We start from the raw sequence: 23,510 nt of genomic DNA on the forward strand, positions 1-23,510 counted from the left end.
CTTCGCTGAGGTTGCTGAAGTGAAGTGATTCGGCATAGTAGACTACAAAGGATATACATCCAGCCACCACAGCAAATGGGAGAAGGAACGGCACCTACTGCAGCCACTGTTCCATAATGAATCCCAGAGGGCAGTGTGGCAACACCTTTAAAGGACAGAAGGCACACTTGCAAGGCTGCAGACCAAAACATTTCCACTACTTAATAGAGGACTTTATACACCAGGCCCCCATTTATACACCAAGACTCCTTAGCTGGTGTTTAGGGAGGGTTTACCGCAGCTAAAAGTAACACAAAGGGAAGGTGTGGATGCTCCGATATCATTATGAGAAATAAACACTACTACAGACACAATGGTTAAAGATAAAAACTAGGGGCTCTGGCGGCCTAATATTTTAATTTAATTTCCTATTGAAGGATTTATCAGTCCAACAACTACATTGCCCATACACGCATGTAGACATCCAAGAGTTTAAACCAGTTTAAGAAGTCTTTTTCTTATCATAGCTGTGATTCAAGACAGTGGCATTGTGTCTACAGAGGTCTCTGCAGGCAGAGAAAAGGCATAGAAAAATGTACAGTGGGAGTGTTCCATGGAACAAATCAGATGCAGAATGTTCTTGAATTCATCCACTGGAAGTACACATTACATAACGCACCACTGCTAGGATCAAGGCAAGAGGGTTGTTTAAGCAGCATAGTTTCATGTGGGAAGGTCCAGTTGACTACTGCCCAGTGTTATCTTCGATCTGGGAATGGAATAAATAGTTTGCCTATTTGAGAAGGGAACTAAGAAGAAGTGAGTCTTACTACCGCTGGACACGGAACACTAATGACTGTAAACTATATATGATTTTCTACAGTATGTCCAATTCAATAAAAAGTGCAATGCCCTATCTTATATTCCACTTTGCTCTTTGGCAGAAGAGCAGCACATGGTAGACACCATTCCTTTCAATGATCAATACACATTCATATATCTATATATTCATGATTACCAAAGAATTTAGGCTCCACAAAACCTCTTGCAAGCATGGTAATCTTTAAGGAATTAAACTGAGAACTAATCATCATCATCTGTTAGTGATGGATAAGCAGCTCTGGGGATGATGGCTTTGCATCAAAGATTCCCATACATTTTCGTTCTTTTCACACTATACCTGTTTGATAAGGGTTTGCTCTTTCCCACAGAGAAAAAGGATTCTCCTTTCAAACATCTGGTTCCATCCTTCATAAGCAATTTATTGAGCTACCATCCCTCATTTGCATTAGAAATCCCTCAAAGTGTGAAGGTGTTTAAGAACTCTGCATTAGAATGGTATTTGATACTGCAGAGTCCTCTCTGACCAGTCAATCATTTTAAAGGTTCTGCCCATGTCACTGATGTTTCTATAATGACAGACAGAGGAGGTTTACTAAGATGGACAATTTACATAAAGATTGAAAACTGCGCATTTATAGAGGTCCATGACGAGTGGAATCACCTGGCTTGACAATTCCTACAATACAAAGGTGGCTATGTATGCTAGTAACTCAACACTAACTACCTCAACCTAACTCTACAATGGGGTAATTTTAAGTTATGTTTATAATGTAATGCAATTACATAAAATTAGGTTAAAAGGGTCATTCATTGGAGAGAAAAAACGGTTCTCTTTACCCAGTCCTGCATCTCTACAAATCACCAGCAATGCGTGTTCAAGAATGTTGCTCTATTTGATTATGCCGGCTTAAGTTTTGAGATGGAGTTTTACATCATCCACTGAATGGCCTCTAACTCTATTGCATTCCTTTAACAGGGTCAATTTAAGTCCTAGCATTGCCGGTAAACATTACTTCCATAAAGGTGGCAATGAAAATTTGAAAAAATATATACAATATTTTTATTTTGAAAGTGAGTACTATTGATAATACTTAAACAATGTCATTTTTATTTGGTGTGTAATTGTTTCTTATTAATCGTTTTACCATCTTTATATCTACCTCTAAACGTAAACCTTACAATGAGCTTTAAATTGCACTTCACCATAACCTTCTTTACCCTTGCCCCAAACATGGACCTACACATTATGCTTGAATTTAAATAAACCCATAACCACTTATGCAAACCTAGATCAACATGCATGGGCATGCTATAAGTGTCATGCATCCCGTGCAGGCCCATTGATGTTTTTTCTTTCTCTGCATGAGCACGTTGCAGGCTGCTCTCTGCTTTGCACATGTTACAATTGAGTTCTGTTCTTTCCTGGGATTTAGTCTGAACACAGTAGACAAAGTCAAACAACAATATCACTGGTTATTCTGTTTTGGTCAGGCTCTACCACCTAGACAAAACACACAAATGCAGCTGTGGTTTGGGAACACATACTCTTTGTCATATAGGTGTTCACAGACATGCCAATACACACTTGGAGAGAGCTTTTTCAGAGGAGAGACCGCGACTACCCTTGATATGTAGAACTTTCATCTGTGCATGCTAAGGTACAGGGTCCGCTGCAAACACCCAGAAATCTTCTAATATATAATCACTTTGCTTCTGTAGAAGGGGAGGGGGTGGGGTTAGTCTACCCTGTCTAATATCATGACAGCTCCTTTTATGATTTATGGATTACTATGCTGACCGTATTTGAGTTAGGCACCTTCTTACTTGTTGTGGCAAGTATACTGCATACTAGAGCACGATAGTTAAAATAAATATTTTATATTTTTTTAGTGTCTCTGTCAGATCTTATTGTGGACGAGTGTGAGAGCAAAAGGGCCCGTTTCCGCTATTCCTGAAAGAGTCAGAGTGTTGTGTTCCGTGGTGTCTAATCGCTTGTTCCTCTGTAAGTGATTAGGAGGGCAAGTGAGACACTATAGCGAGTCGGTCCCGGGCTCATGGGTACTAAGGTGGTAGGATAACTCAGTCCCTGCCTACTACGGTTCTGTGGTCCCAAGTATAGTTTTGTGACTCAGCAGAATATCTGCAACATAGGCAATCAAAAATCACAGTTGCACAGGTGATGAGGATATGCGGACTGTTCCAGGTAGAATTTATGTGGCTATCCATTCCTTGATATATCTGCCATGAGGCTTATGTATGAAACAAAACCAAAACCTGATAGAAGAAAAACTACTCACTGCCAAAAAGAAATACGGGAGTGTTACTGGTTAATTTACAGTGTGCAAGACACATAAGCGTGCTGTGCAATTCCTTAGTTCCATCCAATGTAAAAATACCTATCAGTCCAGTATTACATACAAGATCCTAATGCTGAAGAATTAAATGATGTTAATGTGGATTATATCCCAAGAAGGAAAAATGCCAAACAATTTAAAGCAAGTTTACCTGTGAAAGTCCAGGGGACGAGGCATGACCCGGAGGTGTTGCAGAAAGGGCTGGATGCCCTTTGCTTATTTCATGCGCAGAATAAGGGGATGGAGCCGGTGGACCCGGTTGTCTTGCTACTTGTGCTGCAACCTGCAAGAAGAACAGCTCACTTAAGTATCCAGTCATTGATCTTAGAGCTTAACTCTCAGGGAAACACTTCACAGAATACAACCGGAAAAAAGACCTAGCTGCCCCAGAGTGTTCTGCCCTCCTGGAGACAAGATAGATGTTATACTAAAATAACCTGGACACCACCGCAGCAGTCACTTCCTGAGCTCCTTGCTACCTTTCAAGATTACCAGATTATTACTATCTTCATACACACTATCCTGCATTCAGCATGATGCTCCTCTGCTCAACTCACAAATCATTCCTTTCCCTGCCATCCTTTCTCACATGCATTCCTTATTACAGCTTCTTGATTGGTTTGCAATTTAGAATATTAAAAAACAAACGGAGAACCATGTGTCTCAAACAAAACTAAATTCATCTCTCTGATCCTTCAGTTCAGTCCACCACTGTGAACACATTATATTTTTAAGTGGGAGTGGTGCCTCAAGGATATGATGACAAATATATTTCACAATATACGTTACTTCTGTGGCCTAACAAGTGAGGTATTTACTGTATTGGTATCAGTGCTCTCATCCCTCTAAATATTCTGATGATTAAATATTTGGCATCCATAAACCTTTCTGATGCCTCATTTACGTAAAGTTAAAGAGGGTCTCAATATTTTCAAGTCCCAAAAGATGAAATCCTCGATACTCAAAAAAACTCTTAATGGAACTGGCAAACTTACACCCTTTTATCAAGATAAATATTTTATTTATAATTTATTATAGTAAATTATACTATACTATGTTAGTGAAAATAAATGATTTCCAAGAAAGTTATTTAGAGCAACTATACTAATAAATCCACATTTATTAAAACCGCGAAAAGGTCATATCGAGTGTAGTACCAAAGTACAGCAAAACAGACAAGAGAAAAATACTTATTACTCCCTCACAGACGGCATGTAACAATTATTTTATAAATGGAAGCACCCCTCCTAACATTCACAATGTTCCTTCAATATGATTTGGAGAACACACAAAGTTATATTGCTTGAATGAATTCTCAGTTCTCCTTCATGAATACCTTCAATAAATCCATACACATTACAATATCCACTTCTGTGATGTCACATTTTTTATTTAAAACTAATCTAATTCCAAAATTAACTATGCCTACCGTAACCTGACTTTTTAAGTGGCCTAGGGAACATGCAACATGTGAGGAATCTGCAGCTAGAAGTCTATCAGAATTTAAATTGTTCTTTAATGGGGCAGTGTTAAGGGTAGTTTATTCTGTGGGGCACCAAATATCCTACCATAACGTTTATGCATGTAAACCGTTATTTTTAAGCATGTCTCAGCTTTGATGTAGGATTTAGACCTACGACCATGTAACCAACAGATACATAAATATTCTTGTGGACATAAGCTAATCCAACTGCCAAGGTTTTACTGTTTGTGATTGAGATTGCTTTTGGTACATCTTTCTGTATATACTGCTACAAACTGCTGAGAACATGAACTGTATACCCGTCCAGTGCCAAAACTAATCTGCTATTCGAGCCATGTAATTCGTGGGCTGGTTTATAAGCACACAAGTGTAACATTCTAGAAGTCTGAAGAAAAAACGTATCGCTCTTCTAACAACAGTTATCATATCCCGCCAACAAGTCTTAAAGATACCATACTGACATCAGATTCCATTTGGAAAAGACAAGAGAGATTCGGAGGAAAATGTTGGCAACTACATTGAATTAGTGAATTTTCTAAGCTGGGAAAAGCTTATAAAACATTGAAGGTCTCCACCTGAATCGGGTGTTAGCATGCACGCATTTTGGGATCAATTGTTGGGGCTTGGCAAACACGAAATGTCAAAGTTCCGGGTTTTTTTTCTTTGTAAGATCAACTGTTTCCTAAAACCCTCAAAGAAAGGTGCAAACTTAATCATGTAAAACAGATGTTACTTCATAAAGTTAAAGGTAGCATCAGCATAAAAGCAGGAAAATACTTATTTCACATGAGAAATACAAATGGGAAACTGAAGCCGCCCCTTTCATTCTAAGTAAAACAGAATATGCGAGCAACTGAATAAAATATGCTGATAAAACTAAATAAATCTGATTACATTACATAGGATGGAAAAGATTTCAAACAGCTGAATGCCCAGACCATTCTACAGAAAACAAAACTTTACTGAGTGAAGGAAAGCACACTAACAGAACAAGTGAATGTGATGGAAAGAACAGCTTGCATGTAAGACTAACACACACACACATTGATAAGAAATGCGGGCTTAAATCACTAAATTTAAAGGGCTTGTGTCAATTAATACATAGGTTGAACAGCAGACGTGATAGAAGTTAATGCCAGAAAAATTTGAGTATCCTCGTGTCTTTTTTGCTGTATTATCTTCAAAAGTTAAAGGTAGCAAGCGATGTTTTTATCCATAGCTACCACACAGGCACCACAGATGAAGGCATGGAACAGAGCCAAGTCATCGGGGGGACACCACCTAAAGGCCCTCCAGGATTGTTTTTTAAGTGGGTTTGTATGGATTTACGTTAAGCATTTACTTACAAGTAAGTTTTACTCAAGGGATGCTGCTTTCAAGTCCTTGGGAGCAACAACCGTCTAAGGACACCCAACCCAACAATAGTCACTTTGTGTCAAAGAGTGTGACCTTATCAACAGGCAAATCTTAGTTAACAAGAAAAATACACACAGCTTCCAGGAAAGTAGGAGGAAGACCTAGGGCCATATGTATGAACACATTTTCCCATAGGCACAGAATGGATAAAAACCATTGATACATCTGGTCCCAAGACCTTTGAGCGCATCAGGAGAAGAACATACGCGCCATGTGACAGAGAGAGACCCAAAGCCATAAGAGAACAAGCATTTGCAATGCAATAGGCCTAGCATTAGTGAATGTTGGAGCTATTGACGCTGTAAATGGGTTTTTTAAATTATGTTTTTTGTTTGCAGTGGAGTGATGACACGAGAATCAAAAGAGCACATATAGGTGACTTAACCTGTATATTGTATGCACGCCGCAAAGGAGAGCAATATGTGTAAAAAAAAGTATGGATCCATGCTTGGTACACACACGAGATGTAGGGAATGCCGAAGAAGCTTGTTTAAAACTCGGACGTCATGTACATACCAAAATTATAGATATGGAAAGAGGACTTGAAGTTAAAAGTTCCATTAGGATCGGACGTCAATGGTGGCCATATTTGTAAAATATATAAGCTCACGATTTGTTTCAAAATACAAATGTGAACACTAAGGCAATCAGCAGATTCCTGCAAATTATGGATTTGTTGCCCACATTCCAAGTAGAGCTACATTATGCATAACCTACATTTAAAAATAAGAAAACCACATGTAAGAGGGACAGTCCTCATGGGAGGTTACAAGAGAAAGATAGGAAGGACTAGTGACCATATTAGCCAATGAAAACCAGCCATTTACAAAGGACAGTAAAAGGAGCCAATTAGAAAGATGGGCGTTACTTAATGACAATATCCAGCTACAGCATGTCTCGAAGAGACAGCTGCCTATGCGAGACCTAAAAAGGCATTTTCGTGCCTTGTGTCTGAGACGACGTCAACGTACTGGATACACTGCTGAAGGATAAAACAGAATTGTGCTACATTGAGGGAGATTTATACTCTGAAAAAATAAGGGCACAAATTACCTGTATAGTGTTTCCAAGTGTGGGAGAAAATCTGGTATTACATATTGCAAAACAACGAAAGAGCCAATGTCTAATGAAGCATTAAATGACTTAACAAATCGGCTTCAATGAAAAGTAAATGGCCCAGTTGTTGCACCACAAAGCAGAAACGTCAACTGGGGGCTGTAACAGTGCATTGTGGGAATAGGAGTATATTATTTCACTGACTGCATTTTATAGTTCCATTTGTGTCTTATTTTTTTATTTTATTTAAAGAGTTCATTAAAGAGGCTAATAAATTTTAGTTGATAAATTAAGACTAGATGTATTCTGGCTAGTGCTAAACACCCATGTTCCGAGAGTCGCTGTTTTGCAAAGATATTTAATGATTGTGAATATTACTTAAGCTCCCATGATGAAGAGCACACTGTTACTCGTCCGCAAAGTTTTATATTCCAAATCACCACAAGCCCTTCTACTGCTTCTTCCACACTTGCAATTGTATTGCACAGTGCCACATGTGAATTACAGCATTGCACAGTGCCAAGTAATTCCCAATTATGACGGCTAGGCTAGTCACCGAATTACACTCACTTTACCCCTGAAAAGCAATTGCTGAACATGTTGCTATAAAAGCGGACAAAAAGTATCTAGGCTGGTTTCAGTGTCGGAGAAGTGGGTACACCAATACATCTAACTTTCTTTTTTTTAATTATTATTGTTAGCCGGTCTATTGTGTTTGTAAATTCCAGGTGGGTAAGATTGTTTTACAGTTTTTATTTGTTTCTTTTTTACTTTCTCTGGGTTTTCTTCCAGTCACACAATCTTTGTCATGTCACCCCCTCGGAAAGTGTGGTACAAAGGGACTAAATTGCACAGTGCGCAAGTTTCCTTCAAAGGACATTTTAAATGTACAATAGCACAAATTGTGATTCAGTAACAGGTTACCAAATCGCAATTTCTGTATACGATTTGGTATTTGGAAGAGGCAACACCCATTCCAAATACAGAATCAGTGGTATGTACGAATATTTTGCCACCAAATTACTGTTGCAAGCCAATCATATTTTACCGCAACGTCAAAGGAAGTGGCAACCATTCGCAAATGGAAAGGGTTCCCCAAGGGACCTCTTTCCCTTTGAATGCTGAATAATATCTTTCAAGAGCAGGCAGTGGTCCTATGGACCGCTGCCTATTCATAAAAAGTGAAGCTTAAACGTTTCATTATATTTTTTTAAACGCATACTGTTTTCCTTTAAGGAAAACAGCATTAAGAAAAAAAAAAGATTAAAAAACAATCACAGACACGGTGAGCCGCTTGCCCCAGCGGGCCTTTAAAAAAAAAAAAAAAAAATCAAGGTTCCTAGTTTGCATTTAAAATGTTTTTTGTTTTAAGAGGGACACGCATGTCATCAATTTATAGTATGAATTTTAATAACCAACAAAATTGAAGGTGCTGCAGCAATGTGTTCTCTGCTTAAAAACACTCCAGTAGAAACTGCAATGAATACCGCATACCACACTTGATATGCGGACTTGCTCCACAGACCACTGCAACACAATCCGTCCAAACATTTAAATGGCCAATGCACACTGTATTCTTCAAAATGTTTAAATGTAATTATTCAGTTCAATATACCATGTGTTGCCAATGCAATAATTGAATCTCTCACCAGCGGGGGCATTCCTGCTCCATCAGGGTCTACGAGTCCCAGCTACCTTAGGGCTGACGAAGTGGACCCTGCAATTGCAGCCACCTGCTATCCTGAAAACGCTATATAGCACACACTGTTTTCCTGTAGCACGGGATGAGACTATGCCAAGGGCGGACCCGTCTGTGCCAGAAAAAGGCAGGGCCGCCCCCTTCTGTTTTATGGCCAGGATGTCTCCTTATTTGAGGAAAGATCCTCAAATATTGCCAGGATTTCCTTATATTGTTTGCCTGTACCTTTCCTGGCTTGCCCGCTGTACTTCAGTTTTGCTCTGTGAGGAGGAACTGTCAAGCACTATTTAAGGGCATCAAGACTCTCCTTATTTGGAACCATTATATTTCAGTGCTTGCCCGGATAGTCTACTAAGTTAACTGATGGGGTGACTGCCCCCCTCCTAGCTCTCTTGATCTCCGCGAACTGTAGCGGGCATGTGTGCATAAGTCTGGGGTTTAAGGATGGGCTCGCCTTGTGCTCTGAGGCTTGACTGGACCACAACTCTCCACCTTGGCCTTGAACCGTGGAGCTATTGTACTGTCTTACTGTGATTGTTGTTTAACATCTCCCTGGATCTTTTTTATCAATTGCTCAAGTGAATTATTCGTTTATTAATTGGATTTTTCTTTTTGTGTTTATTGCTGTTTTTTTAAATTATCACAGATGGCTAAAAGCAAGCTTGGCTCTAACCTGGATGGGTCTGCTTCCAAGACCTCGGACACTCTTTACAAGTATATCAAAAAGACTCTGGGTGCATTAGATAAAGAAATCCTCATTGCTGAGAGACTGCTTCCCTTAGGCTCATTGCAATGAGACTGTATAACTATTGCTACGCCTGCTGGCCAGAGGCGTATTGAAAGAACGCAGCCTGACAACTGTGCGTCCTCCCCTTCTATTAAGCTAGTCAATCGAACCCTGCAGTCACAAATAAAATGAAAAAGAGGGCCTACCCTGAAACAAATCTGTTGATCTGAGCCAATGGAATCTCCCTCCTTTTTTGATCATCTTAATTGTAAGGAGGTTATTGAGGAGGAGGGGGGGGGGGGGGGTTGCTTAAGCAATTGGCAAGGAGGTGATCGTCAATCTCATTAAGTCCAAGTTATCAGGGCTATGTGACTGTTTAGGGCTCAATGAAGCTAAAATAAATAACATGGATACTAAACTGGGTCCCGAAGGGGCGGGAGGGGACAAAACTAACATCTATGGAAATGGGCCTTCTAGCTTTGCACAGGAACAAAGGCCCCTGATCGGGAGGGGGTGAGAAAGCAGCTGTCATACTGCCTGCCCAGTGATGGCCCTGTGCCCGGCTCTTTTTTCCCCTTTACCCCCTAGAGTGAAGGCACCCGTATCATGTGAAATGTGATGGGGGTTCTGCATCAGGCAAGAAATCTAACTCGCCATGCCAAAGCTTTGGAGGGAAGCTCTGGTTGTGCCTCTAGATGTGACATCCCTTCTGCCGCCTGCCCGTAAGTGATGATTAAGGCAAATGTCCCGATGCTGCGCCCTAAAATGGGTGATACTACCCAGGAACTCTAATAAAAATGCACACTGGATCAAAGGGAACTCTGATTCCCAGGGATGCCTATTCTCTGTGATCCCTATGGCCAAGAGGGTGGGATGGATCGGGAACATGCACAAGGAATTCCAGGGGAACTGTGTCATTGTTACTTTCAAAATTTAATATTTATGAAGACTATTCCGGATATATATGTCAACCGATATCTAGACTAATATAATAATGTCCTTCTGTACATTGAACAATGTTTTTAACGTGTGAACCGAATTATTTCTTCTTTCAATGATTGAGAAGGACTGGTTGGATGTATGAGTTTGATGTTGAATAGGAATCCTGATGATAGGGAGTCTGAGATACATACTAACTAAAGTTTTGTATTAAAAAGAAATAAAAAGAATATGTTTTGAATAGGTCTGTCTCATGATATTAATTATTGAGTTATACCTGTTAAAAAGAAATGGAGACGTCTGTCTTCTTTTGATGCATTTTTGGTTTTCCCCTGCTGTCCTCTTTTAGTATCGGTCTTCATGGGTCCTCTTTTAATTAGACTGTAGGCTAAAAGGTACTAGCTCCTTCTGGCCTGTGGTCGTTAACATTAAATCTGTGTGAGTGCACCCTAATCCCGTAATTATATCTATTAGTCAAGAGGCCTTGGTTAACCACTTTACAGCAGTTTTTGTGGCCTCACATGCCTTGTTGGCCACTGATGAGGTGGTGACATTCCCCGTAGCACTAGAATTTACTTTAGGAGTAGTTTGGGAAGTAATTAACATAAGTCCTTCTAAGAAGGCCTCGGGCCGGACAGTGTTCATATGGACCTGTATAAATCTGCACCGGATCTGTAGGTCCCCTTCTGTGTAATGGTATCAATACAGTCTGCAAAGCAGGCCTCCATACTCAAGGCGCACAGCGATTAATATTCCAATTTTTAAAAACAGGTAACCCCCCAATTACCTGAGTGCTACTGCCCGATTTCCCTGCAGGTCTCTGCAGTTAAGTTGGTGGGGTAGAGTGGTTATGGATCGCCTTTTAGACTGGGTTAGGGAGGCTGATATTCTGGCAGGAGGCACTATATGGGTTACGCAAGAGCCTAGGTAAATTGGAGTAATGTCTAGAACTGGTACCTACTGATTAGCAAATACACCACTGCTAAGCAGGGCTCCATGTACTTGGCCTTTATGGAAGTCTCCTGCACCTTAACTTGTCTTATATGGGAGTCAAGAAGAATTTAGATTGGGCTTTGCACGTTGGTACCTGGGGTTCCTTTTGGGCCAATTCGACCCCTCAAAAAATCATGCTGTGTCCTTGTGACTAATCCGCACCCCAGAGTTTGCTGCACTTTACATTATTTTGTCACTTTTATCGTGATTTTTAGCAAACTGTTTTTACTCCCAATCAAAAGGAACTATGGCATCAGAAGATAGGAGGCGCGGACATCTGCAATCACTGGATGCTTCATCTAATTGGGTTAATATATGTTTCTTTTAAAAATGTGCTGTCAACAGAAGGAATTTAATGTTGTTTTAACTGTTGTAGATACCCTCTTTGTTTAAATATAATGAGCTGGGGTCATTGGCATCCTACAATCTTTTTTTTCTAATCATGCATCTGCACTTTAATTGACCAGAAGCACAGTGGGGTGAAGGTTACCTAAAGTGCAGGCCGATACATCTGCTGGGGGATACGACGGGGATTGAAGCTCTGTTTATTGGGCTCTTTCTGTGATATTGTTGGCCCCAATGGTTTTTTTTATTCTTATGTACTCTACTGTATCAATCTGGAATGTTTTACTACTGTGTAGTTTTAATCTTTGTATTGTACATTTATGGTTACCTTGGTAACTCGAAATAAAGCCTGACGAATCCATTAGAAATAGGCATAGAAATGGACGAACAAAGTATGTTCCACTTTCTTTGGTGCACTGAAAATATATCAACTCATAACATCATTGCCACTTTCCATGCTCCACTCTAATGCATTTCGGGCACTATATTGCCCTTAATCAGAGAAAAATTAAGGACCAACAGAAATAAAAAAAAGAACCCAAACACCGTGGAACACATTGTTTCCTTACCGGAATACTTCATAACTGTGGAGCATGGAAAGTGAAACTTACTTTGTTTGTCTATTTCTAAGCATACGTCTAATGGATTTATTTGTTTCATTGGCAACAATTTATATTGAACTGAATAATTACATTTCACATTTTGAAGGATAATGTGGGTCCTGGCTATTTAATATTTAAACAGATTGTGTCCCAGTTGTATGCGCAGAAAGTCCGCATATAAAGTTCAGAATATGCCATTCATTGCAGACCCCAGCAGCCAACCATCCCTGTGAGGGCTGCAATTACTAATCGGTCGCAAACTGCAACCTCTCTCATTAATATTCATTAAGTAGGTCGATTTGCGACCTATTAGAAATCAGTATTCAAAATGTGTGTGTTTTTGTACATAAGGAATTATGATTTCCTAATTGTGATTCAGTGAGAATTGTAAATCCTAAATTCTGTACACATGGCCCCTAATCTCTATAGCACACTAACGCGCACTGGGCATATCACTTGAACACAGATTTATCAAATCTGCTCTCTAACTACCATCTGACGTTTATTTTTCCTACAGAAACCTTCCAAGAATTTCCGAAAGTAGCTTGCTTCAATGCTTGTACAGCAAAGCCTAGATTAAATAGCCGTTCCAATTACATTTATATAGACACCCATCTTTGGCCAATGAGAATTAATCTCCTGTTTCTCAGACTATAATAAATACGATTGAGTGACCTCGATGGAAAAGAATAACTTGCTACATTCCATCACCACACAAGGGTGGACTAAAAGCGAAAGAAAGCTAACTTGGCAAGTAAACCAACTAGTATGATTTAAGGCACTCATATTGATTGCACGTCTGTTATCTGTGTTTCAGAAAACTTGCTGTACTAAAAAAAAAAAAAAAAAAAAAAAGGTTTACGTTTTATTTGCCTGAGATGGCAGAAATATAGCGACCATGGCAAGGGCTTCAATGCACATCAAAACAAAAGCAGCACATTACAAAAATTATGTTTCACATAAAAGGTCTATGTGGACAGTGAACATTACTTAATAATGACAACCTGATAAAAAATAAAAAAAAGACCGCAGTAACATGCAACACTAGAACAGGATTAATGTCCAGCACAAAGGAATACTCACGGTGCTGTAAATTGCGGAAACAGTAGGCGGAGGGAAAATCCGTTCCTCAAGGCCCTGCTGAACCGGTCCTCGTGGAATTCTGCAACACAGCGTGTTAAGGAATATAGGGAGAAGGAGTGAAGTCCTACTCTTCATCATGTGCGCAAGAATGGAAATCCCAAAACCTTGGGGAGATCACCGAGGAGAGCTAAATGTACTGCACAAACGAAGGTAGGGCATAGCCAATGTAGTATTTGTGACAGTCCCAAAGACGTCTCATCACCACAACTTCTTTACAAAAATACGCCAGCTTAAGGTACGGAAGGCACGCCCATTGTGGTAGTAGGCCTGAGACATCCATTGCTGTGATCGGTAGGAAGCAAAAGGAGGTAAGAATATCCAATAACATATGACTTAATTGTATACAGATATATGACCAGCAGATGTGTTCACAATAAAGGACTGCTTTGAACAGCTAGCGAATTCAAATCACAAAACCTGAAGCATACAACCAAAACCTTCATAATGATTGGTCAAACTCATAAAAGGAAGAAGGCACGCGAGTGGAAAGAAAAAAAAATACAGCAGTGTAGATGAGAGATCTAACCTATTGGTATCATTCAATAAATGTACTTCAAATCTGATATTAATGAGTCTTCTGACCCTAACGCCTATACACATTTCTCACATCTAGACAACAGGGCATTTTAAATAATCCATTCAATTGCAGAAATTCTCCATTTCCATGAACTCAAGTTATATCTAAATCAAACGTACAAGTACTCACTGTTATCAATGGAAGGTTATGGTTTAAGAAACAGCTTTGCTGAAGCTGAATTATGGCAGCATAATGGAACAGTTCTCTTGTATGCATTTCAAGTGGCCTCAAAAAGGATTAACAATCAGTTTCTGGTCTGCTTAATGCGCATTTTGAAGAAACTATAGTAAACGCTTTCAAAACATTCACACAAGGGGACATTTTGGAATCCTTATTGTTCTAGCGTGTTAAAGGTGCAAGACAGGGAAAAGAGTTTGATGTTTAAAATAACTGGTTTGCCACTTCAAGCTTGTTCTACTACAGCTTGTGAAAACACAACAAAGAGTAATTGCACAGGCTAACTATTCAGTGGATACATCGAGTTAGTGGAAGAAAACCAGACAGATAGCTGAAGAGATGCCACGGGAAGACCTTCCTGTCAACTGAAACTACACACATCCAAATGGTCACATTTTACCTTACACAGCAACGCATTAACAGAGACCACACACCTCACGTACTTCCCTCATTCCACACCAAGCATCCCACGTTACAATACCAGAGTAGTTGTCTTTGCATCACGAGTATTAAGATCTGAAGAAGTTACTTGCCTTCTGTAAAGCTCTTTTTTTTTGGATGATACTCTACCTAACCACAGATTCCTCACATTTAAAACATCGCCAGACTCCACGATGAAGAAAGATATATATATATATATATATATATACGGTATCACTGGGGCTCCAGTGATATTTTTCTCACACATATATTTGTTTCTATGTTCTTTTCGATTTGGACTTTCTCCCAAAAAATTTATATATAGGCATTTAAGCTGTTGATCTAAGTTATATATATTTATTTGAGAAATTGTGTACCAATTAGGGGAAGGGAGGTATGGTGATAAGATTCTCAAATACACAGGGAAAAATGGTCCTTTTAGCACTTTTAACAGTGTTAAAGGATTGTTAGACACTAATAAACTGTGTGTTCCCCTTCATATCAGGCACTATGCACTTTAGTATTTTGACCTTAGGTTTACATGTACAGTCAAGCGCAATGAGACAAATTCACAAGCATCAGTTCCAATCATATAATAACGGTTTTGAGGAACCTAAATTATGTTATTTAAATCAATACCTTTTTAAAATAAATTTTATGAGGTTTTAGGGATTTGGATTTACCTGTATTTTACTCATAATGTTAACCCGAAAGTATAGAGGAACTGGCTGTTTGTAGTCTGTTATCTGTGTCATTTGTTTCAACACATGCCAATCAGCTTGCCTGTTACTTGTACTATATAAACCAATAACATGTTACGTTACCGTGTCATGTGATCAAGGCCCAAGGTCGGGCTGAAACGCGTCATGGCGGCAAAGTGAATTTGAAATAAATATATTTTCCGCACCAAACTGTGGTCCGTATCCGTTGTCAAGAAGAGACAGTAGCGGAGTTCCTTGGAATATATATAGCCAATAAATAAGAGAAGTACATGCTGTGTGTGGCGTCTCAATGGTGAACAACCTTCGTTTGGATGTTTAAGCGGCCCGCTCAGGTCGCGGGATGCCCCGCTGCTGAAGTGCGGGTCCGGCGCTGATTACTATAAATAGCGCATGAGGAACGGCATGGCTTTTTTGGCGAGGACTTGAAGGAAACAGGGTTTTAAGCCTTATTTGATTTTAGCGACCAATTGTGGAAAGCGAAGACATTTGGAGAACAGTAACACCCACTTGGATTGAATATGAACTTCAAAGACCAGAATGCCACTAAAGCACACGCCCACAGAGGCGGGATATATAATGATTGCAAGTGTGATGAAGATTTCGCTACTGTTTCCCGTTACTATGCCAGTGAACAAGGGCTGAGGAGAGCCCGAAACGCGTTTGGCGAACTTGTACATGCTGGAACAATGATGCAGCAAATCCTGTAGCCTGCCAATAAATAAGAGAAGTACATGCTGTGTGTGGCGTCTCAATGGTGAGCAACCTTCGTTTGGATATATATATATATATATATATTACCTACTGGCGGTCGCCAGTAGGTAGTTATAGTTAGGACCCTGTTTCCATAGGAAATCCGCAACATTCTATTTTGAATAACTTTGGCGCCGGTCGACGAATCCTCGCGAATTTTTCAAAATAGGTGGGGCGCTACGCTCCGCTCCTACCAAGAAAGTCTCGGGGGGATTCGTCAAGCGGGGGCTGAGATAAAAGGGGGGTCCCAAAACACGTTTTTCCCATGCATTTTTCCATAGGACCTTTAGACACAGCTACAGCCCGAACGGCTGAACAGAATTACTTGAAACTTGGCAGAGAGGTAGTCCTCAGGTCAAGGAAGTGCCTTTTGTAGGTTTGGTGTAAATCTGTTCAGTAGATTCAGAGAAAATAGCCTTTAAATCAATATATACATCTGTGACAGCTTACGGTGCACTTACGGTGCGCTTACCGTAAGCTTACCGTACGCGTACGGTGGCGTGCACGATTTTGATTGGCTCTTAGATCTTAGTAAACATTCTAATCGGTCGAAACCAGGAAGCGGCGGCCGCCATTTTCTCTCTCGCTCTCTGAGTTGGGCAGCAAAAACGAAGCAAAAAAATGTCTAAAGAGGCAGTTTCTTGAGATCCTAACCACCCAGCATTGATATAGGGGTCCCCAAACAACCCCCAAGCCCCAAACAAAAAGATTTTTTTTTTTTTTTCGGAAAATCGCCGATTACGCTTACCGTACGCGTACGGTAAAAAAAAAATTTTTTAAAAATTATCCACATTCTCCCCACCCCGTGTGCAAATGGTGCCCGAAGCGCACCGCGTGCTCACTGTGCGCGCACGGTGCGCGAAGCGCACGGTGCGCGCACGGAACGAACTGCGTTAACTGGGCGCGCATGCCACGAATGGCGTAAAGTAACTTAGCATTTAAAAAACCGTACAAATTCACTGAAAAAACCATAGGTTTCACACACGTTATAGTTAGGAATTAGCATTTAAAAAACCTTGCAAATTCACTGAAAAAAGCATAGGTTTCACACATGTTATAGTTAGCTGTACATTTCACTCGTAAAAAGCCAATGAAATTCCCCCGTTATAGTTAGTGCAGGCAACTATAACTCACGCGACCGCAATCTTCTGCTGATGACATATGTGTCTTTATGAAAAATAAATATTTGTAATATATGTATAGCTAAAATTTAATGGAAGAAGACATGGGCAAATAAGTGTCTAAATACAGTATTAGCATCAGCAGAGGATTGCGGTCGCGTGAGTTATAGTTGCCTGCACTAACTATAACGGGGGAATTTCATTGGTTTTTTACGAGTGAAATGTACAGCTAACTATAACATGTGTGAAACCTATGGTTTTTTCAGTGAATATATATGTGTATATATATATATGTGTATATATATATATGTGTATATATATATATATATATATATATATATATATATATATATATATATATATATATATATATATATATATATATATATATATATATATATATAATATATATATATTTATATCTCTATCTCTCCACGGTGCTTCACGCCACACGAAACTCTTCAAAAGACGAGAATGCAGACCCAAATTTGATGCAAACGGGTTTATTCAAAGAACGCCCGCACCTCCACCATAACGCGTTTCAGCCTCCTCCGAGGCCTTGATCACATGACGCGTTTCAGAACCATTTTTAAAGTGCAAGACAAACTCACAGCATCATAGACATAGAAGGTACACTTCACATAAGTATGACGATGAAATAATATATACACACACACACATACATTCACTAAAAAACTAAAGGTTACAGGGACGTTATAGTTAGGTTCAGATTTTACAAACAAAGCCATAGAAATTCAGTAGTTATAATTGGTGTTATCTCAACTATAACTTGTGCCCTAAGGTAACTATACCTCATGCCCCCGTCATGCAGTTTTCTCATCCATAATTTTACAGCAAATTTTGCAGTGAGCAGCAGGACATAGCAGGAGCCAGCTCTGAGGGATGGGGTTCCAAGGGCCATTAATGGCTTTGGAAGGGGGTTGCACGGCCCTTCTCCCTTTTCAAATTGAGGTCGGGCCCTTGTGATGGGGTCTCCATGTCTGAAATCAGGCTGGGGGCCATGTGTGCCCCTCCACATTAGTAAGAAGGTCAAGACCTGGGGAAAGGGGCCCCCAGGTCCAAAATAGCCAGAGAGGGTGCCAAATGCCCCCCCTCCCAATTTATATTTAGGCGGGGCCTCAGGGGATGGGGTTTACGGGCCAAATTCGGCCACACAGCCCTCCTCAATATCGACTGGGCCCCAGGAGATGTGATCCCGTGACCAAAATCGGGCCAGGTGCCCCATCCCAGTTCATTTGCAAGGCCGGGCCCTGGGAAAGGGGTCCCCGGGGCCATATTAACCCTTGAAAGGGGCCACACGTGCCCCCTCCCCCAATTATATTTATAAAACTACCGTTCAGGAACCGGGTTTACCTGGGAGGCATAAAGTAAAGCTCGGATCCTCTGCTAAGTTGTGGTAAATTGTTCTAAAATAAGAATACATTTTTGGGGACAAGGAGTGGTCCCTGTGGGTCCCAACCACCAAGCCTAGGGGGTCAGGTCATTCCTACCGTGACCCATTTTTCCCCGAGGTGTTTGGGACTCGGATCTAGAGTCCCACTATGGCTGCCACCACTTCCTGGTTGAAGTGGTAGCAGCCAATCAGATTTTTTTTTTTTAGATCGGTCTGATCCGCAGATCCTCCGCGTCTCTAGATATACACAACTCTACTCTACACCACTCCACGACATTCTATGCTACTCCTCCCTAGGCCACTCAACTCTACACCCTTCTACTCTACGGCACTCCATGACACTGTCCGTACTCCATGACACTCCACTTCACTCCTCGTCTTACCACACCACTCAACTGAACACCACACCTATCTACTCCACACCAGTCTCCTTTACCCTACCAACTTTTAGCTATGCTGATTTGCAGCCACTCTGGTGTACAACATTGCTAAAACATATTGGCAAAGGCAATAGCGCTTGCATAGGTGAGACCTATTGGCTTTGCCAATGCTTGTTAAGCAACCGCTCTCAAGTATGTGGAAGTGATAGTGCAGAGCAGCATATAGGCACCACCTCTGCTCGCTGACATCAGTTTCTACATCATTCTATTTCCACGCCCTCAGACGCGCATCAAGAGACACATTGCAGCTGATGATGTCCCAAAGTCTTGCTTGGGACCATTTTAGAATGTGCAGATATCCACTGCACAGAACGGGTCAGTGGGAGGGTGATAGGGTATCTGTGGTTAGACAGAGTAACACTACAAAGAGTGTTACCATTGGTAAGTAACTTGTTCTCAATCTTTAGACTAGATATCCAAGCAGTATCTCCCAACAGTGAGGCAATTTGAGAAGTAGACTGGTTAGGGGAAAATTTCCCCAAGGTCCTCTAGGACAACTGTCAAGATTTATATAAACCATGTTCCTTAAAGGCAAATTGCATCTAGCAAGCATAAAGATAGCCTGGTGGGCCTCAAGTACTGAGCCAAAGACATCTTTGTCCTGAAGGTATCAATGTGTTTGGATTTTCTGTCTGGAGGGGTAGTAAGAAAGGAGTTAGGATTCACCTTACTAGTGGACAAATGTTCCATTAGACCTTCCAACTTCAGGTGTTGAGTGAGAAATGTTGGGTCTCTAAGGTCCACTCTGTGTTGTCTATCGGAAGGAAACTACCTGGAGGTTTGTCATCCAAATGGTCTTTAGCTTGGATATGAGGACCTTATTAAAGAGCAAAAGGGTCTCAATTGAGTCTGGCCCAGGGTAGAATATTTGTTAGTAAACTTGACTTAGTTTCGACAGAGGTAGCTATAGGTCGAGGACTTCTGCTGCGATGCGCACCACAACTATGAAGAAGCACTTTCCTCTGTTGGTGGACAAGGTGGAGTCAACAATAGGTCTCTGGAGGTGTGCTTAACCCACTTGTATTCTGCAGATTTTTAAAAAAAGCCCGTTTTCAGTAGAGGGAGGAGCAGTTTGTCCACATCATCGTTGCCGTCACTATTGTGGGACCATGTTGAACGCCTAGGACTGCATCCAAATCAAGCCTCTGGTAGTATTGACAGGATCGAAGAGCCTGGGACTTAGTTTCAATCATAGTAGGCTGCGCCCTACATCCTAGTGATTTCATAGAGCAGCATAGGTCTAACACGGACCAACACCAATTCAGGGTTGGAGAATGGCATTGAAATTCGGTCCCGAACAAACAGTTCACTTTCCTTCGGTAACACTCTTTCTGGTGGCTAATCTAATCACAGATTCCTCACCTTGTGAGTACCCAGGCACCAGACTGAACCCAAAGATTTTTCTTCAGCAATTTCCTCATGAGTTGGAGGGAGCCATCGCACAATTCCACATTGGGTCCCACCCTGGTGGTGACATAGGTGCCACAATATAATTGCCACCTCCGATGTGGAAATTAGTTTCTTTCCAATATATGTCCACAACATTGGACACAGAGTCTTCAGTAATCAGATTGTGCCAGTGTTTAGATCTCACTTGGAATCTTAAGCTTGGACCAGATAAGTCCATTCCACAAAATGGAGAGAAGGGTGAATCTGTGAGGAATCTGCAGTTAGTTTATCCACCAGAAAGAGGGCTATCAAAGGTAAGTAACTTGTTCATCTGATGGATACTTCTAACCACAGATTCCTCACCGTGTGAATCGATAGCAAAGCAATAACTCCCCAGAAGTGGGTCTGTGGAATGACTCAGACCAGGAAATCCTGCAGGACTGAGCGGGCAAAGTAGCACACCCAACAGACCTAGTTATCCAGACAGTAGTGCACGGTGAACGTGTTAAGCGATTCCCAAGTCACAGTCTAGCAAATATCCAAGACTGGCACTCCACATACCAGTGTAGTGACAACTATGGCTCTTGTAGAATGTGCCACACGTAGGATTGCCACCTTTCCAAGAGAAAAATACCAGACGTTTGTTCTAGTTTTAAGAGTCTGCAAAGGCCTGGACGTGATACTAAATAGGACTTTAAACAAAATTGTGTGAATTAATTTGTAACATGACTTTTCTTCCTTTGTTTACTTTAACTATTAGTAAGGGATCGTTAAAACAGCTCTAGAAAACATTTAGAAGTGCTTTCTATTTATATTTTATATTTACAGTATGGACAGATAAAGGCTAAAAATACTGGCTTTTGGTGATTTTGCTCCAATCATGACATTGAAATGCCGGTGGTGCTGTTAGAAAACTGGCCAGGTGGCAACCCCAGCCTTCCTGAGGCTCTTCCTCAACAGGTTTTAATACAGAGGACAATCCAATTAGAAATGGCTTGTTTCTGAAAAGCTTTTCCATTCTTCACCACAGAGAGCCCCACAAAGATCTGATCATCTACCCGATGGTCCTTGGTACAATCAGCTTAAAAACTCAGAGCGCTCCTGGGGTCTAAGCAATTAACTCTCTCTTCCTCCTTGAATGAATGAGGAGGGGCAAAGAAAGGTGGCAGTGTGATAGACTGCCCACTGTGGAAAGGTATAACCACTTTTGGAAGGAACACTGGTTTAGTATTTAACACTAGCTTGACCAAGAAGATAGTGGAGTACAGTTGTTGGACAGAGTGTGCTTGCAGCTTACTCTCTACGACAAGCAGACATGATTGCAATAAAGAAAACGGTTTTCAATGTGAGCAACGTCGGAGGACAACTGTGCATTCTATTGAATGGAGTGCACATCAGAAATGTAGGAACAAGATTAATGTCCCACTAGGGCATTACGGAGGGTTTGTGCAGGAACATATGGATCAGCCCTTTCAAAAAGGGCATCACAACAGCTGATTTAAACAGAGATAGCTGATCAGGCAACCACAGAAATGCAGATAAGGCTGACAAATAGCTTTTGATTGTTACCACAGCAAAGCCTTGCTGGGCTAGAGATTAACAAAAAAGGAGGACATCAGACAACTGAGCTTGTGATTGTTGGAGACGCTGAGAAGAACACCAAGCAAAACATTTCTCCCTGCGTCCACTATAGAAAATTTTAGTGCAGGAATTTCCGACTACCAAAATGATATCCACTGCTTCAGAGGGAGATCAAGGGCAGTCAACTGTTGTCGTTCAATTTCTGAACATGAAGCAGTAAGATGACCATGTTCGGGTGCAGGACCCTGTCCTGCTGCTACAGCAGGAGGTCTTTTTGAAGGGGCAGCCGGATCGGAGGACTAATGCTCATGGCCAAAAGTTATGTATACCCCACTCTCATATCCTGGCGACGCAACTTGAGTCGGCAGTGTGCCCATCAGCCCCAGATTCGGGGCATACCCTGGAACGCGGTTGAGAAGCACAGTAGGCGTTTGGGACAAATCTGTCAGCAATTGACTGAATAGAATGCTCCCTCAGATCCGTGGGCCCAACGATGTGCCAGAAGTTTCTGGGCATCAACAAAAAATATGCAGTACGGCCTCTCTGTAAAGCCTACATCTGCTCCGGCATTGCCGATGGATTCAGGAACTCCGGTTAGATCGGGACTAAAGCTAGGATTAGTTCTTCAGTCGGAGACTGTAACTTTGAGGTACCCTGATAGCCACGTGACTTTACTTGCTGAGAGTGGGGGGATAAGGGGATAAATGTTTGGACTTATTATGCTTCTTTTTCTTGTACTTATCTCATGACTTCAATGTCACGACGACCTCTTTCGGGAACGGTATGGGGGGAGATTGCATCCGCGTTCTCAACTTCGAAAGGGATGGGCCTTCCAAGCCTTCCTACCATGCTCAGCGAAGGAGTTTGGCCTTGCGGTCCCAGATAGCCTTCAGATTCATCCAAGCACAGTCAGGAGCCCAGACATCAGAGACAGAGTTGTGAGGGTCTGTCACCGACATCTGTTTATGGCAGTCCTCAGAGGGTTTAAACTTGGTTGTTTTTGAGGAGGAATGTCGCTTGAACTCCGAAAAAATTATATAAAAAGGTTTTCTGTCCGGTGACAGAAGCGAGGGAGCAAGTTCTGGATCTGTGTTGGACGGCAAGGAAAAAAAGGAACTAACGTAGATGTGCAGAGTTGACTTATTTTTTGGATCTAATGGTACTTGCGGAATGTACTCAATGCAGAGCTGAACGACACCACTAGTGCACGAGGGAACTGCTTAAGAAAACAAAATCTCGGATCCAGTCTGGTGCCAAGAGGTATTCACAAATTGAGGGCTCTGCAGTTAGAAGTATCCATCAGAAACTGGGAGAGCTGGCATCATCACAGAAAGCACTGT

The 23,510-nt window shown here is 41.2% G+C and overlaps 1 protein-coding gene across 19 annotated transcripts in view; it reads right to left on the bottom strand.

Moving 5' to 3' along the window:
- Nucleotides 1–23,510, bottom strand: part of EIF4G3 (eukaryotic translation initiation factor 4 gamma 3) — a 1,568,346-nt gene that overhangs the window by 1,284,923 nt on the left and 259,913 nt on the right. For 12 of the 19 annotated variants that reach the window (XM_085608969.1, XM_085608978.1, XM_085608977.1 and 9 more), the window contains one exon: nucleotides 3,328–3,459. In XM_085608969.1, the coding sequence (XP_085465095.1) occupies nucleotides 3,328–3,459 (132 nt within the window). Of the gene's footprint in view, nucleotides 1–3,327; nucleotides 3,460–13,519; nucleotides 13,599–23,510 lie in introns of all 19 variants that reach the window. The other 7 variants (XM_085608975.1, XM_085608986.1, XM_085608968.1 and 4 more) reach the window with 1 other exon arrangement.

This window comes from Triturus cristatus, chromosome 1_2 (assembly GCF_964204655.1).
Source record: "Triturus cristatus chromosome 1_2, aTriCri1.1, whole genome shotgun sequence".
In the NCBI taxonomy this organism is placed as follows: Eukaryota; Metazoa; Chordata; class Amphibia; order Caudata; family Salamandridae; genus Triturus; species Triturus cristatus.